The 13,203-nt window shown below is 30.6% G+C and overlaps 1 protein-coding gene across 1 annotated transcript; it reads left to right on the plus strand.

Annotated features, from left to right (window-relative positions):
* The first annotated feature begins 3,097 nt into the window (after positions 1 to 3,097).
* On the plus strand, positions 3,098 to 8,504 carry LOC107178894 (receptor-like protein 15). Its single transcript, XM_052431289.1, has 4 exons — positions 3,098 to 3,398; positions 4,626 to 4,784; positions 4,884 to 4,958; positions 6,307 to 8,504. The coding sequence occupies exons 1-4, from the start codon at positions 3,098 to 3,100 to the stop codon at positions 8,502 to 8,504; spliced, it is 2,733 nt and encodes a 910-aa protein (XP_052287249.1).
* The last annotated feature ends 4,699 nt before the right edge of the window (positions 8,505 to 13,203 follow it).

Raw genomic sequence — 13,203 nt, forward strand, 5'->3', positions numbered from 1 at the left:
CTTGTTGATTTTCGAAGCCGCACGGAGAAGCAACTGAATTAAAAATCAGAAGAGTAAGAACCTCGTGGCCATACACAATTTCCAAAATTCAAAAGGCACCCCTGGTGAATGGTGATACAGTGTCATCCGCATTCTTTCTTTTGCTTTTATTTGGACTGTATTTCAATTTTTGGGTTGTTGATTTTGCCCTAAAAATAATATTAAAAACACATAATAATTGGGCATGAATCACACCAATTGCACTGTGATTTTACAAAAATTTAGAAGTACATATACATTAGATTGTGCAGCTACTTATTCATTTTCTCTATTTATTCCATATAAATTTTGTAACTTTTGACATACTAAATTGTGTTCTCCTTGTGACAGGCCAGAGAAATATTTTTCCATCGAGAGTAACGAAGATAAGCCGCAGTCATTTGACTTCTTTTTGGCAAAGTGAGATATTGTTACAGCTACTCCCCCATTTTCTCGTTCATCTCCTGCAGCATGGCCTTAGAGGGTACGACCCTTTAATCATATATATGATCTATGACTATGATCATCTTTGATTTAAGGATAATAAATCTTTTTTTTATAAGGGATATAATTAATCTACCAAATTTAGAGATAGTTTCTTCAAATTTATTACTTCGTAAAAGTATAAGGTTGAAGTGACGTAGGATGTTATTTTAAAATTTCAAAATTTTATTATTTTAGGTCTTTGACATTTTTTTATTGTAATTAGATTTTTTCATCAAGAGTTACAAACATAAGCAGCAATCATTCGACTTGTTTTTGGCTGCGGGAAGAGATAATTTTACGCCTAGTCCTCCGTCTCGTCATTCATCTCCTGTGGCACGGCCTTAGAGGATACAGCCCTCTATTCGTATGATCCTCTATACAAAGAAAGAATTAGAAAATTTTCCTTAATATCCTCTGAGAGTGCCTTTGATTTAAGGATAATCTACCAAATTGAGAGAGAATTTCTCCAAATACTTATAACTTTGTATGAGTAATTTAAAGTTTGAACGCAATTTGGAAGAAAATCGTGCCAAAGGTTGATCTGAAATGAATGGATGGTTTGAACTCTCACTAGAGCTTTGTTACTTAAGCTAATTGAGCTAGCATTGAAGCTTTGAATATTAGTTTGTTGTGCTTGCTTATCTTTTACCACTTGTAATTAACTTCTGAAGTCTAGTTGGGACTGATAAACATAATTGCATTTCAATGCTTAAGTTAAATTGAATTAAACACTGGAAGTTGTTTGATGGGCATCAAGCTGGGTTCCCACACCTTCAAATATGGCCATTGCAGTCTTTAGAATTAGGGGTAATAAGTTTGCTGAACTTAATTTGTATAGAATTTTACAATTGATTATAATCATGACGAAATTGATCAAAACCCTTCTATTATTTGTCCAAATTAATTATTTCTCTATCAAATTTTCAATTAAGACTTTCCTGTCAATTAAAAGATTCATGATTAAAAAAATTATTTATTTAACTATTGGTAGCTCATGTCAACGATCATCATTAAAAAATTTTAATTATTAGTTTGATTTTCGGGGGTAAAAAAGTAATTAAAATAATGAAATTTAACACAATTTTTAATGGTTTTTGATGAATTTTGAAGCATAAAAAAATATTAATTTACTAAAAGAAGAGGTTTTTGATCATTAATTTACCCCGTTTACTTGCCAAAACAAAGCACGGAAAAGTCAAAATAGAACTTCATGATTTCTTATCATCTCATCCAAGACATTAGATCCGGTTAGCATATTTCTTGATCTTGGATCAAGCATATAAGTCTTGGGATATCCTTGGTGAAGTTACTGGCTTAAAACTATTAGAATGAGGCAACTTGTAAATCTTAAAGAGTCTTGAGTCACGACCATTGATTTCTATGACTTCATTGATCCAAATTCAAATATGTTGAAAATAAAAACTTCTATGCCTTCATTCATCCAAATTTCAAAGAAAGTGGAATTATGGCTTGACATGGCCTTAAATGAGGCTTTGCCTCCATTTCATATATATAGTTGCTGTAGTTGTAGCTTCTAAGCTAAACTTGTTCGATTTAAAAAAAAAAACACTTTATTTGTACATATTCCATACATTTTTTTTTTAATTTTCGAAATAAAGAAATCAAAACTTCACTTTTTATCTGCATGATTAAAATATCCATCGTAAAAAATTAGGTGTTTGACGTTTATTGCCATGTGCTCGACATAATGCCTCAATGGAGTATTCTTGAAGCTTAAAAATTTACTGCAAATCAGATGGCTTTCTTGTGCTGATCAGATGAGGCTACAATCAAATGATTGATAAGCATCTAGAAGGTTTGTGCTAAGAATTATCAAGAATAACGAGAGATACGCATTTGAGTCACCAAGAATGATCAATGAATGACATCATGACCCATTGATCAATTGTTACAGCTGTTAGGGTTTGGCAAATTTATGTAATATAGATGTCGAATGAAAATGAATTAAATGTAGCCTGGTATTAATTTCAACATTCTCTGTGCATGAATAGTTCATTTTTTTTTTTTAATCACAATTCAATGTATAGATGGTGTTATATCACAATAAACTTTATCCCATGACATAGCCTTGAGCGTGAAGCTCAGTCTACTTTTTTTTTAAATGGCTTCATTTCTTTTTTAAAATTTTTTATATCCGTTTAATGCTGATATCACGTTGAAGTCTAAAGCCGGCCATTCTTAATCTAACTATCAAATTATTTGTCTGCCATTGTTTGTCTGTATAACAACTTGATGTGAGTCATGCAACCTATCAAATAATAGAAGTCCATTTGTCTCCCTCTTAGTGCCTGCAGGATTTTAAAAGGTTGTAATTCAAAAAATATATGTTTGCAAGTAGTTGATGGAGGAAGCCACGAGGTACATTCTTGGCAAAACATATATTTGTTTAGCAAACGCATTGATGTTATTCTCTATATATTTGTCTGGTGACGAGCTCCAAGAGTGAAGCTGCAAATTGCCGGCAAAATTAATTACAATGGGAAGGTTTTTAATTATATTCAAGTTCTCATTGTGGGTCGCTATAGCTTTTGTTCAAATGCATGGACATAAAAGCTGCTGGGATAGCGAGAGGATGGGTCTGTTGGAAATCAAGGCCTTCATAAAATCAGTCAGTGATATGCAATATGCAGATGCCATCCTTGTTTCATGGGTTGATAATAGAACCTCTGATTGCTGTAGCTGGGAGAGAATCAAGTGCAACGCCACCACAGGTCGGGTGATGGAACTCTCACTCGGTGATGCTATAAGAGTCAACTCTGTTGACGCTTCTGATGGATTTCCAATTATAAATATGTCCTTATTTGTTCCTTTCCAAGAACTGCACGTGCTTGACTTATGGAACAATAGATTTGAAGGTTGGGACGAGAATAAAGGTAAAATCTATGAAAGGTCATTGCATGCTTTATTTGGATTAAACGCTGATTTAAGTACTGTTGGTGTTTTAAGGATCTTAAGTCTTAAGTGCATTCGTTTCTGTGTACGGTAGAGATTTGATTTCTTATATATTTTCAGGGGAAATAATCCTTTACTTCCCATATTTTAGCTTAGGTGCCCATTTAGTCTTTATATTTTAAAAAATACTTCCAGAAACTTCTATTATTAAATATGTTATAATCTCACTCTTATCTTTTCTTAGCTTTTATAATAATAGCTTTCGAATAAAATTATTGGCATTAATTTTTTTATCTATAAAAAAATTAATTAGCAAATTAACGAATAATTACTAATTAGTAATTTAAAGCAATGTTTAATACCTTTGCAATAATCTTAATAAACTTTTAAAAATTAAGTTATCAAATAAATCATAAAAGTAAAATAATAACAAAATATTTAGAGTAATTTTTATTTTATTTTTTAAGGCTAATTTGATTTCACTTTTTTTTTGTTTCATTAGTATCTCTAATAATATTATTGTAAGGGTATTATTGTAAAAATAAAGAAAAAGTAAGAGTAGGAATATAATATATTTATTAGTAAGAGTGTCCTGAGGAATTTTCTAAAATACAAGAAGTAAGCAAATATTTAACTCAAAATATAGGAATTAAATGACTATTTTGCTCTGTTTGGTACAACTTTTCAACTAGAACTTATTTAAATAGATATTTTATAATAGAACTTTTACTTTAAAAAAAATTAGTTGTTTGGTTGTCAATAAGAGTTTTTGTTAAAAATTTATGAAATTACTTTAATAGACAACTTTTTTAAAGTTATGCATGAAAAGAATAAAATAAAATCGTTAAATAAGTAGAAGATATTTCAACATTTAAAAAAAACTTTTCAACCTCTACTCCAAAAATCCAAAATTAAAACTTTGGCTAGTAGGGGTAAAATAATTTATTTAATCTTCAAAAGCTCTATTAGAAAAACAATCAAATAACAACAAAAATTATGATAAGAACTTATAAGATTAAATAAACACTTATGACCATTAAATAAGTCATGTCAAATAGACATTTTATTCTTTATTCTTATCACGTAGCTATGTACTATCACAACGTAAAAAAAAAAAAAGAAAGAAAGATAGGCCCGATGCTCATATCACTGTTGGGTCAAAACCCCCTTTAATTTTGGTTCTAATTGTGAAAGATTTTCTTTTGCAGCTTCCAACACCCATGGGATTTCGAAACGGTTGAAGATTTTAAATATTGGTTATAATTCCTTCAACGACAGTCTAGTTCCACTTTTGACTTCACTAACTTCTTTGACCACTCTACTCCTTCGAGCCAATGGTTTAAAAGAAGGCTTCAAACCTAAGAAAGGTATGTTTTAAGATTTTATTTCTTTGAACATCAACTATCTTACTCTTTTCTTATAAAAGTTCCAATCTCAATTTCATTTTTCTTTTTTTATTAATTTAGGATTAGCAAATTTGAGAAATTTGGAAGTGTTGGATGTAAGTGGTAACGGACTAACTGGCTCTTTAACAATGCAAGGTACCATTACCTTTTATTTACAGCCCTTTCTACTTAGAGACGGAATTTTATACAAAAGTTGATATTGTCTGCTTTAAGATACTATTGTAACATCTCACAACGTTAAGAAGTGAGTTTCCAGGCTAAGTAGTTTACAAGTCTTGATTTGAGTTGTCCTAACTTACCATACACATTTTGGATTGTAAATCCCAAAACATAATTAATTATTTGATGAGTTGTGTGGCCAAAATAGAGAATATCTCCTTGTTGGGTCTAGATTGTTATACCAATAAACTTGAACTAAGTTTTGTTAATTATAATAGTCCCCCTTGTAGAGTAATTTAATTTCATATCCTTAAATTATATATTATAATTAAGGAACATAAACGTTTTCCTTTTATCAATAAAGCTTTACTCTTACTGTCGACGTTCATCCAAAATAATAATAATAATGAAAGAGTGTAGCTATTAGCACCCCTTCGTTGTCCTAATAAAACCAATCTTCTACTAAAATTACATTTGAAGACCAATTTAAATCTAATTAAACCAATCAATTTTTTTTCCAGGTCTAACTCCTTAAACCCCATGCAAATTTCTTATATATTGTTTCTGCGAATTGATTCATCATCCATCTTTCTCTCGCTCTCTCTCTCCTCTTTTTTTTTTTTTTTGTATGACCTCTCATGTATCTAATTCGTTTGTGTAAATCTAAATAATTTCTTTTCAATTCCATTTTCTTTCTTCTGCAAATTAATTCAAATCATAATTTTCAAGTCAATGATTTTCATTCATAAATTTATCCATAAAAGAACTTCTCATTAAATGTTGCAAAAAATAAAAATAAAATAGAAGAATATGATTTTAAGAGTGAAAAAGCAACTTTAAAAATTAGGAAATAATAATAAATTAGGAGTGTTAATTAAAAGGGTATTTTAGAATTAAAGTAAATATATCTGAAGAGGGGGTGTTAAGAAGATATTTGAGGGGAGCCAATAGTACAGCATAATCTTTTTCGTTGCCTTTCATCTTAATTTATACAAAGTTGATGTCTTGCTACACTAGAAAGATAGTATTACTGTTCACAGCCGTAATTTAAGAATAACGGCTACTACCGTTTCAATCTAATGGTTTATATCAAAGAGTGCTCTGCAAGGACGGTCATATGACTAGTTATTCATCTTGATCTGATCTTCATTTCCTTCAGATTGTTCTTGCTCACTTGCTAAGTCACTTAGAATGTGAGTACATATTTTCCAGGTATTAGATCGAACACCTGATTCATTTCAGGCACATGCATTCAGGCATTAGGTCGAACACCTGATTCATTTCAGCAACGCTTTCTGTCTAACATTTTTTCATTTCCTTTCAGGAATATGTGAGTTGAAGAACCTCGTTGAGTTGAATCTCAGTGGGAATAAATTCGATGGAAGTCTCCCTCAATGTCTCAGCAACCTGACTTACCTTCGAGTTCTTGATCTCTCGTCCAACCAGTTAAGTGGGAGTTTGCCAATATCTGTCTTTGCCAATCTCACATCCCTCGAATATCTATCACTATCTGATAACAAATTTCAAGGATCATTCTCTTTAAGTGTATTAGCTAACCATTCAAGACTTGAGGTTCTCCAAATTTCAAGATTACAGATTGAAACTGAAAACTTTCCATGGCCACCAAAATTTCAATTGAAAGTGCTCAATTTACAGCACTGCAACGTTAGTGGAACCATTCCAAGTTTCCTTCAATATCAGTATGACTTACGATACATTGACCTCTCTCATAACAATTTGGCTGGTACAATTCCCACTTGGTTGCTGCAGAATAACACAAAATTAGAAATCCTGTTTTTGTTCAACAATTTCCTGACAGGACGTCTTCACTTGCCCGACTCAAAACGAGATTTGCTTCATCTGGTTATTTCCAACAACAATTTCATTGGTACGCTTCCGGATAATTTTGGTGTGATCCTTCCGGAATTGGTGTATTTAGACATGTCACAAAATAGTTTTGTAGGCAGTATTCCTCCATCTACTGGCTACATGGAAAGGCTCCTGTTTCTGGATTTGTCTTCCAACAACTTTTCAGGAGAATTACCCAAACAATTTCTCACCGGTTGTGTCTCATTGGAGTTCATGAACCTGTCACATAACCTTTTTGTTGGGCAAATTTTTCCAAAATACATGAATTTGACCCAACTGGCGTGGTTATATTTGAGCGACAATCAGTTTACTGGGAGGCTTGAAGAGGGATTGCTGAATGCTCCTTCATTATATATCCTAGATGTATCCAACAATATGTTATCTGGTCAACTTCCTCATTGGGCAGGTAACTTCTCAAATTTAGATGTTCTTTTAATGTCGAGAAATTCTTTGGAAGGTGATGTTTCCGTTCCACTGAGCAATCTTCAAGTTACTAGAATTCTTGACATCTCCGGAAATAAGTTATATGGGCCCCTAGAATTTTCATCTAATCATTCATCACTTCGGCACCTTTTTCTACATAACAACTCTCTCAATGGTACAATTCCAAATGCATTGTTACAGAGCTCCCAATTGACGACACTCGATTTAAGGGACAATGAATTCTCAGGAAATATTCCGCATTTGATCAATGAGGATTCGAATTTACGTGCTCTTCTTTTGAGAGGGAACAATCTGCAAGGTAATATTCCTGAGCCACTGTGTCATTTAAGGAAACTATCTATTGTCGATATTTCCTGTAATAATCTCAATGGGTCAATACCTTCATGCTTTACCAACATTTCGCTGTGGATGGAAGAGGGTGATTCCTTTAATGGATTTGTAATTTGGCATGGAATCCTTGTACCATTTCCTTCAATGGGTAATTATTATAATTCTATTCTTAGCTTGATGCTGCCGGGAGAAGATTATCGAGAATCAAGTGAACGAGTAGAAATAAAATTCATGGCCAAGAATAGATATGAATCTTACAAAGGAGATGTTCTCAATTACATGACGGGTCTGGATTTGTCAAGCAATGAATTAACCGGAGACATCCCTTCAGAAATCGGACTCCTTCAAGAGCTGCATGCGTTGAATCTGTCACATAATCATTTTTCAGGATCTATACCGAGGAATTTTTCTAATTTGAAGATGATAGAGAGCATGGACCTCTCTTACAATGAATTAAGTGGCCGAATTCCTCTTGAATTGTCTGAGCTAAACTATTTAGCAATTTTTAATGTGTCATACAACGATTTGTTAGGGCCAGTTCCTAATTCAAGGCAGTTTGCGAACTTTGATGAAAACAATTACAGAGGAAATCCACTTCTCTGTGGTCCACCAGTCCTGAAGAATTGCAGCAGTGACCTACCACCACCACTACCAACGACACCAGCAGAAGAAGATGAATCTGCAATTGATAAGGTGGCATTCAATTGGAGTTTTGCTGCATCGTATGTGGCAGTGATATTGGGGTTGATGGCAATCCTTTTGTTGAACTCTTATTGGCGTAGGCAATGGTTTCTTTTAGTTGATGCATGCATAGATTCATCGTGTTTCTATTTTCTGTACAAACTTGCATTCTACCGGCGCCGACTTGGGCAATCATAGGCCGGGCTGTACTAATCTTTTAAACTCTAATTGGCCCAGGCAATGGTTCTGTTATTACCAATGAATAATTTCAGTTGGTTGGCCTCTTGGAATGAAAGCAATAGAAGCCATGCGTTTTCAGAGGGAGGGTAAGAGGAGGGGAAAAGTGAAGATACTATATTATATATATAGTAGTTCTCTCACGCGGACATCCACAACTTAAAAAATATGCGGACACTCACGTTTCGACCGTTGGATCCTATCAACGGCTGAATTAAGTCGTGAAGTAAAGGCGTCAAGGCGACTCCTGACATTTTCTGTGTGTGGGCCCGTCTTCAAAACTTTGGAAAGAAAATTATTTCTTTTATTTAATGGGGACCACGTGAATATAAAAACAGTATACAAGTTTTAAGTTTCTCTCTCTTCTTCCAACTCCATCTTCCCACACCCAAGAAGCCAAGTCGTTGGATCATCTTCATCATCAACGGCAACGTGGCCGGAGATGACGTGTCCAACATGTTACTCTTCTAATTTTCCTCAGCTGTGGCTTAAATGCCTCATTTTGCTCTTCTTTCACGAACTTTCAAGTTTCTTAGGAATGTCCTGGCCCGTGTTTTTTCTTCTTCAATTTCCGCTATTTTTGTTTTTTTTTTTGTGGAGAAAATCTTCAGTTAGAGACTGGGCGGAGACAACATATTGATTCACTGTGGTAGGGATGTCAATGGGGCAGATATGGGTTGGATCTACTCTGCTCCAGATCCAAATCCATAATAAAAATCAAGATCCGTATCTGCTCCAGATTCGTTATGAATCCATATTTTTCGCTCCATATCCAGATCTAAAAAAGAAATAAATATCTATATCCGCTCCAAATCTGAAAAAAAATTAAAATCCAAATCTGCTCTAGATCCGTCATGAATTCTAAAATTCCGTAATAAAAAAGTAATAATTTTTTAGATTGAAAATTGAAGGCTAAAATGTATTGATAACAAATAAATTATATAATTTTTCTCAAAAATATAATAAATATTGTAGCTTATACTTCTATACCAAAACAACAAATAAGAAATATAATAAAATATCATTCAGAAGTAATTGCAGGAGTAAGATCAATCTAATATTCTATTGTCTCCTTCATCATTCTAATATCCACGATACACCTACCATCATCCCTACAACATTACATAATGACATATAAATTAAATATGATTTATATTCAGTCCTTTATTATTTTTATTATGACCATATTCCTTAAAAATTATTTGGCCAATATGATAAAATAAATTACCAGGTTATATTACTTGGATTGCAATTTGAATATTGCATGTACATGCTTTGAGGTTGGCTGACCTTTAAATTTACAAAACTAACCTTTAAGTTTTAAGAGTTTAAATACATGGTAAATACTACTAATATGCTATGAATAAAGTTTATTATCATTATCATTCCACAATTATTAAGAAACTTTTAAAATTAAATAAAATTAAAAGATGAGTGGATATGGATATGGATTTAGATATTAAGATAGATCCATATCTGCTCCAGATCCGTCTTAGATCCGCACATCGATATCCAAATCCGATCCAAATCCATTTTAAACCGATCCAAATCCGATCCGATTGGATTTGGATCACATGGATCTTGGATCAAATCCAATCCATTGCCATCCCTACACTGTGGCTTATTCAACGGTAATATAAAAAATTTTTAAAAGTAATAAAATATAAATTTAAAAAATTTATAATACTTCAGCATATGTTTACAATTGTTTTTTATGAGTTTTCATACATTGATACATTGCATTACAACTTTATTATCAATGTTATTAAATAAGTCTTTTTCTATGTAAACAACCAAAATAAAAAGATGTTTAAGGATTTTTTATGTGGGCTGGACTACCCGTGGAATTAGAAAATATAAGATTAATAAAAAATTTATTAATGAGTTTGTGGGCCGTCTAAAAATTAAATTAATGTTAATATTTATGAGTTTGATTTTAATTTACAAAGCCGGGTCTGCCTACAGTGCAACAGTTACACAGTACCCCACCTTGTGTCTTTTTTTAACTCAGCCAATGGATCAACGGCTAAAGTGTTCAACGGCCAGGATGTGTTCAATTGGTTATTAACACTTAAGTCCCTACTGTTTATTACAAAATCATAAAAGCTAAAATTTTTTAAATATTCACTTACATAATTTCTGTTGTTTTAAATTTTTTAAAATTTGATCCATTGACTTAATTTGATCATAAAAATGATTGATGGTGTAAATATAATAATGTAATATCACATAAAATTTTTAAACACATGAAAATTTGATAAATGTAAATAATATTTTTTGTTATATAATATATATTTAATGTAAAATAAATAAATTGAATATGTTTTAAGAACATAGGTTATTAACTTTGATACTTTAGAAAATTATAAAATAAAAAAGGTGAAATTTCAAAATAAGAAACATGTAAAAAGTCTTAGGTTGTAAAATTTTATTATTTTAATATTACAAAACTTTACTTTTTTATTACATGTTTGTTTTTAGCATTAGTTGACATGTTAGTTTATTTATACATACAATGTGTTAATTTACCTATAAAATATCAATATATATAGCCCAACAAAGTTATAGAAAGATAAATAAAGAATAATATAAAAGGAAGTCAATTTATTTTTTAAAGAATATTTCAAAAGCATTTGAGCTTCGTGTTTCTTGAGAATTATCATTTTTTAAAGATATTTGAGCTTGTGAATCTTGCTGTAATGATAATTTATTATTTATTCTTGATTAAAAACAATTGAATAGTAAATTTATTGATTTTCAAATGCTCTTTTAAATATAGGGTAGTTACTTAATTTTTATTGTATTAGCCTAAACTTTGTGATGATAGCTAATCAACCATTGCAAAAGTTCTACCACGATTATCTTTACTTTCTCTATATCCCTCTAGACCACCATCACTCAAAAAGTTAAAGGTCTGTTTGGCACACTATAATATATTATATTGTATTATATTATGTAATGCACATGTATTATATTATATTATATTACATTAGCAGTATATTATAATAATTATTATAAAATTATACAACGTTTGGTAATTGGTATTATCCTGCATTAATTTTTTACTAATATTAAACTAAAATTATTTAAAATTATTATTAATTATATTAAATTATTATTTTCATATTAATTATTTTTAAATAAATATAATATGATATAATAAAATAATATTATAGTATAATTTATTTTTATATTTTTATCTATTATAATAAAAAATAAAAAATAATTAAAATATATTTAATGCTTAATTAAGGCAAAATAATAATAATGATAGTGGTATTACTTAAAAGTCAAAACAAAAAAAATTATCAAGTTTAATGATGATGATGACGACGACGACGACGACATTAATATTTATATAATAATTAGAATAATAAGATTAATAAAATTTATTAATATTAATAAAATAATATTAACAATAATTAATAATAAATTTAATATATTTTAATAATAGTGACAATAATAAAATCAATAAATAATAATAATAATAACAACTAATTAAAGCAATCATAACAATTAAAATAATAAATTTTAATATTAATAATATTAATATAATAATAATGACATTAATAAATAATAATAATAATAACAGTTAAAATGTTTTTCAAAAGTCATTTTATGATTTTATCCAGAGAAAAAGACCTATATATAAAAATTTGTAAGAGCATCTCCAAAAGACTATAAATTTTACTCTTCAAATATTTATTTGCTTACCTATGTGGCAAATAGATGAGTGAAAAAAGATATTATTCTCCAAAAAACTCTTCAAATAGAAATGAGTTAATATTATTTTAATTTAATAACTATTTTTTTAAAGAAAAAGTCAATAGTAATTAAAGCACCTTTCTCTTTTTCTTCAACAAAAAGTAATAAAATATAAATTGAAGAGGAAGAAAGTAACTCTTCAAATTTGAAGAGAGAGAATCATTTCTTATTTGAAGAATCTTAATTAGAGTGTCTTTTGGAGCCTTAAATGTTGATGTGACTCTTCAAATAAGTAATAAAATCTATTACTTATTTGAAGAGTCTTTTGGTGATGCTCTAACTTATAGTATTTATTCAGTTTTCTTATAAAATATAGGATAGTGTAGTGTGATTTTTGGAAAAAGACAAAATTCAGTGGTACCGTGCAACTGTTGCACGATAGGCGGACCCAAGAAGCCCATCTCTTTTGATTTGAATTTAAAAATTTGGAGTGTGGGAATTTAAGTGTAATTATGTATTGCGGGTTTGACTATAAACTAGTGGGGGCTTCAAAAAAATTTATTGAAAATTTTAGGAAAACTAAATTAATTATTAAAGGATTTCTTTTCCCAGTTGAATCTGCCCCTGATTAGAGATACCTTTAAGCTTGATTATTTAGATGGGTCGTTAAGTTTTATTTATTTTTATTGGGTAACGTACCGAAGTGTTTTTTCCTTCTTTTGCTTCATCTTCTTCGATTGGAAGGAGATAATTTTGATGATGGAAAGATGGAGAAGCAAAAATGGTGATGATGATGACTGTATATTGATCTTTATAAAGGTTAGTTTTGGAAAAAAAAAAGAGGAAAGGAATTAAAAAAATCTACATTCAATTTTCATCTGTGCGTGAGTGAGAGTACCGCCAAATCTCGTTGGGTCTTGGGTGTGGGGAGATGGAAATAGGAGAAGAGAAAAAA

The sequence above is a fragment of the Citrus sinensis genome, chromosome 7 (genome assembly GCF_022201045.2).
Source record: "Citrus sinensis cultivar Valencia sweet orange chromosome 7, DVS_A1.0, whole genome shotgun sequence".
Classification (NCBI taxonomy): domain Eukaryota; kingdom Viridiplantae; phylum Streptophyta; class Magnoliopsida; order Sapindales; family Rutaceae; genus Citrus; species Citrus sinensis.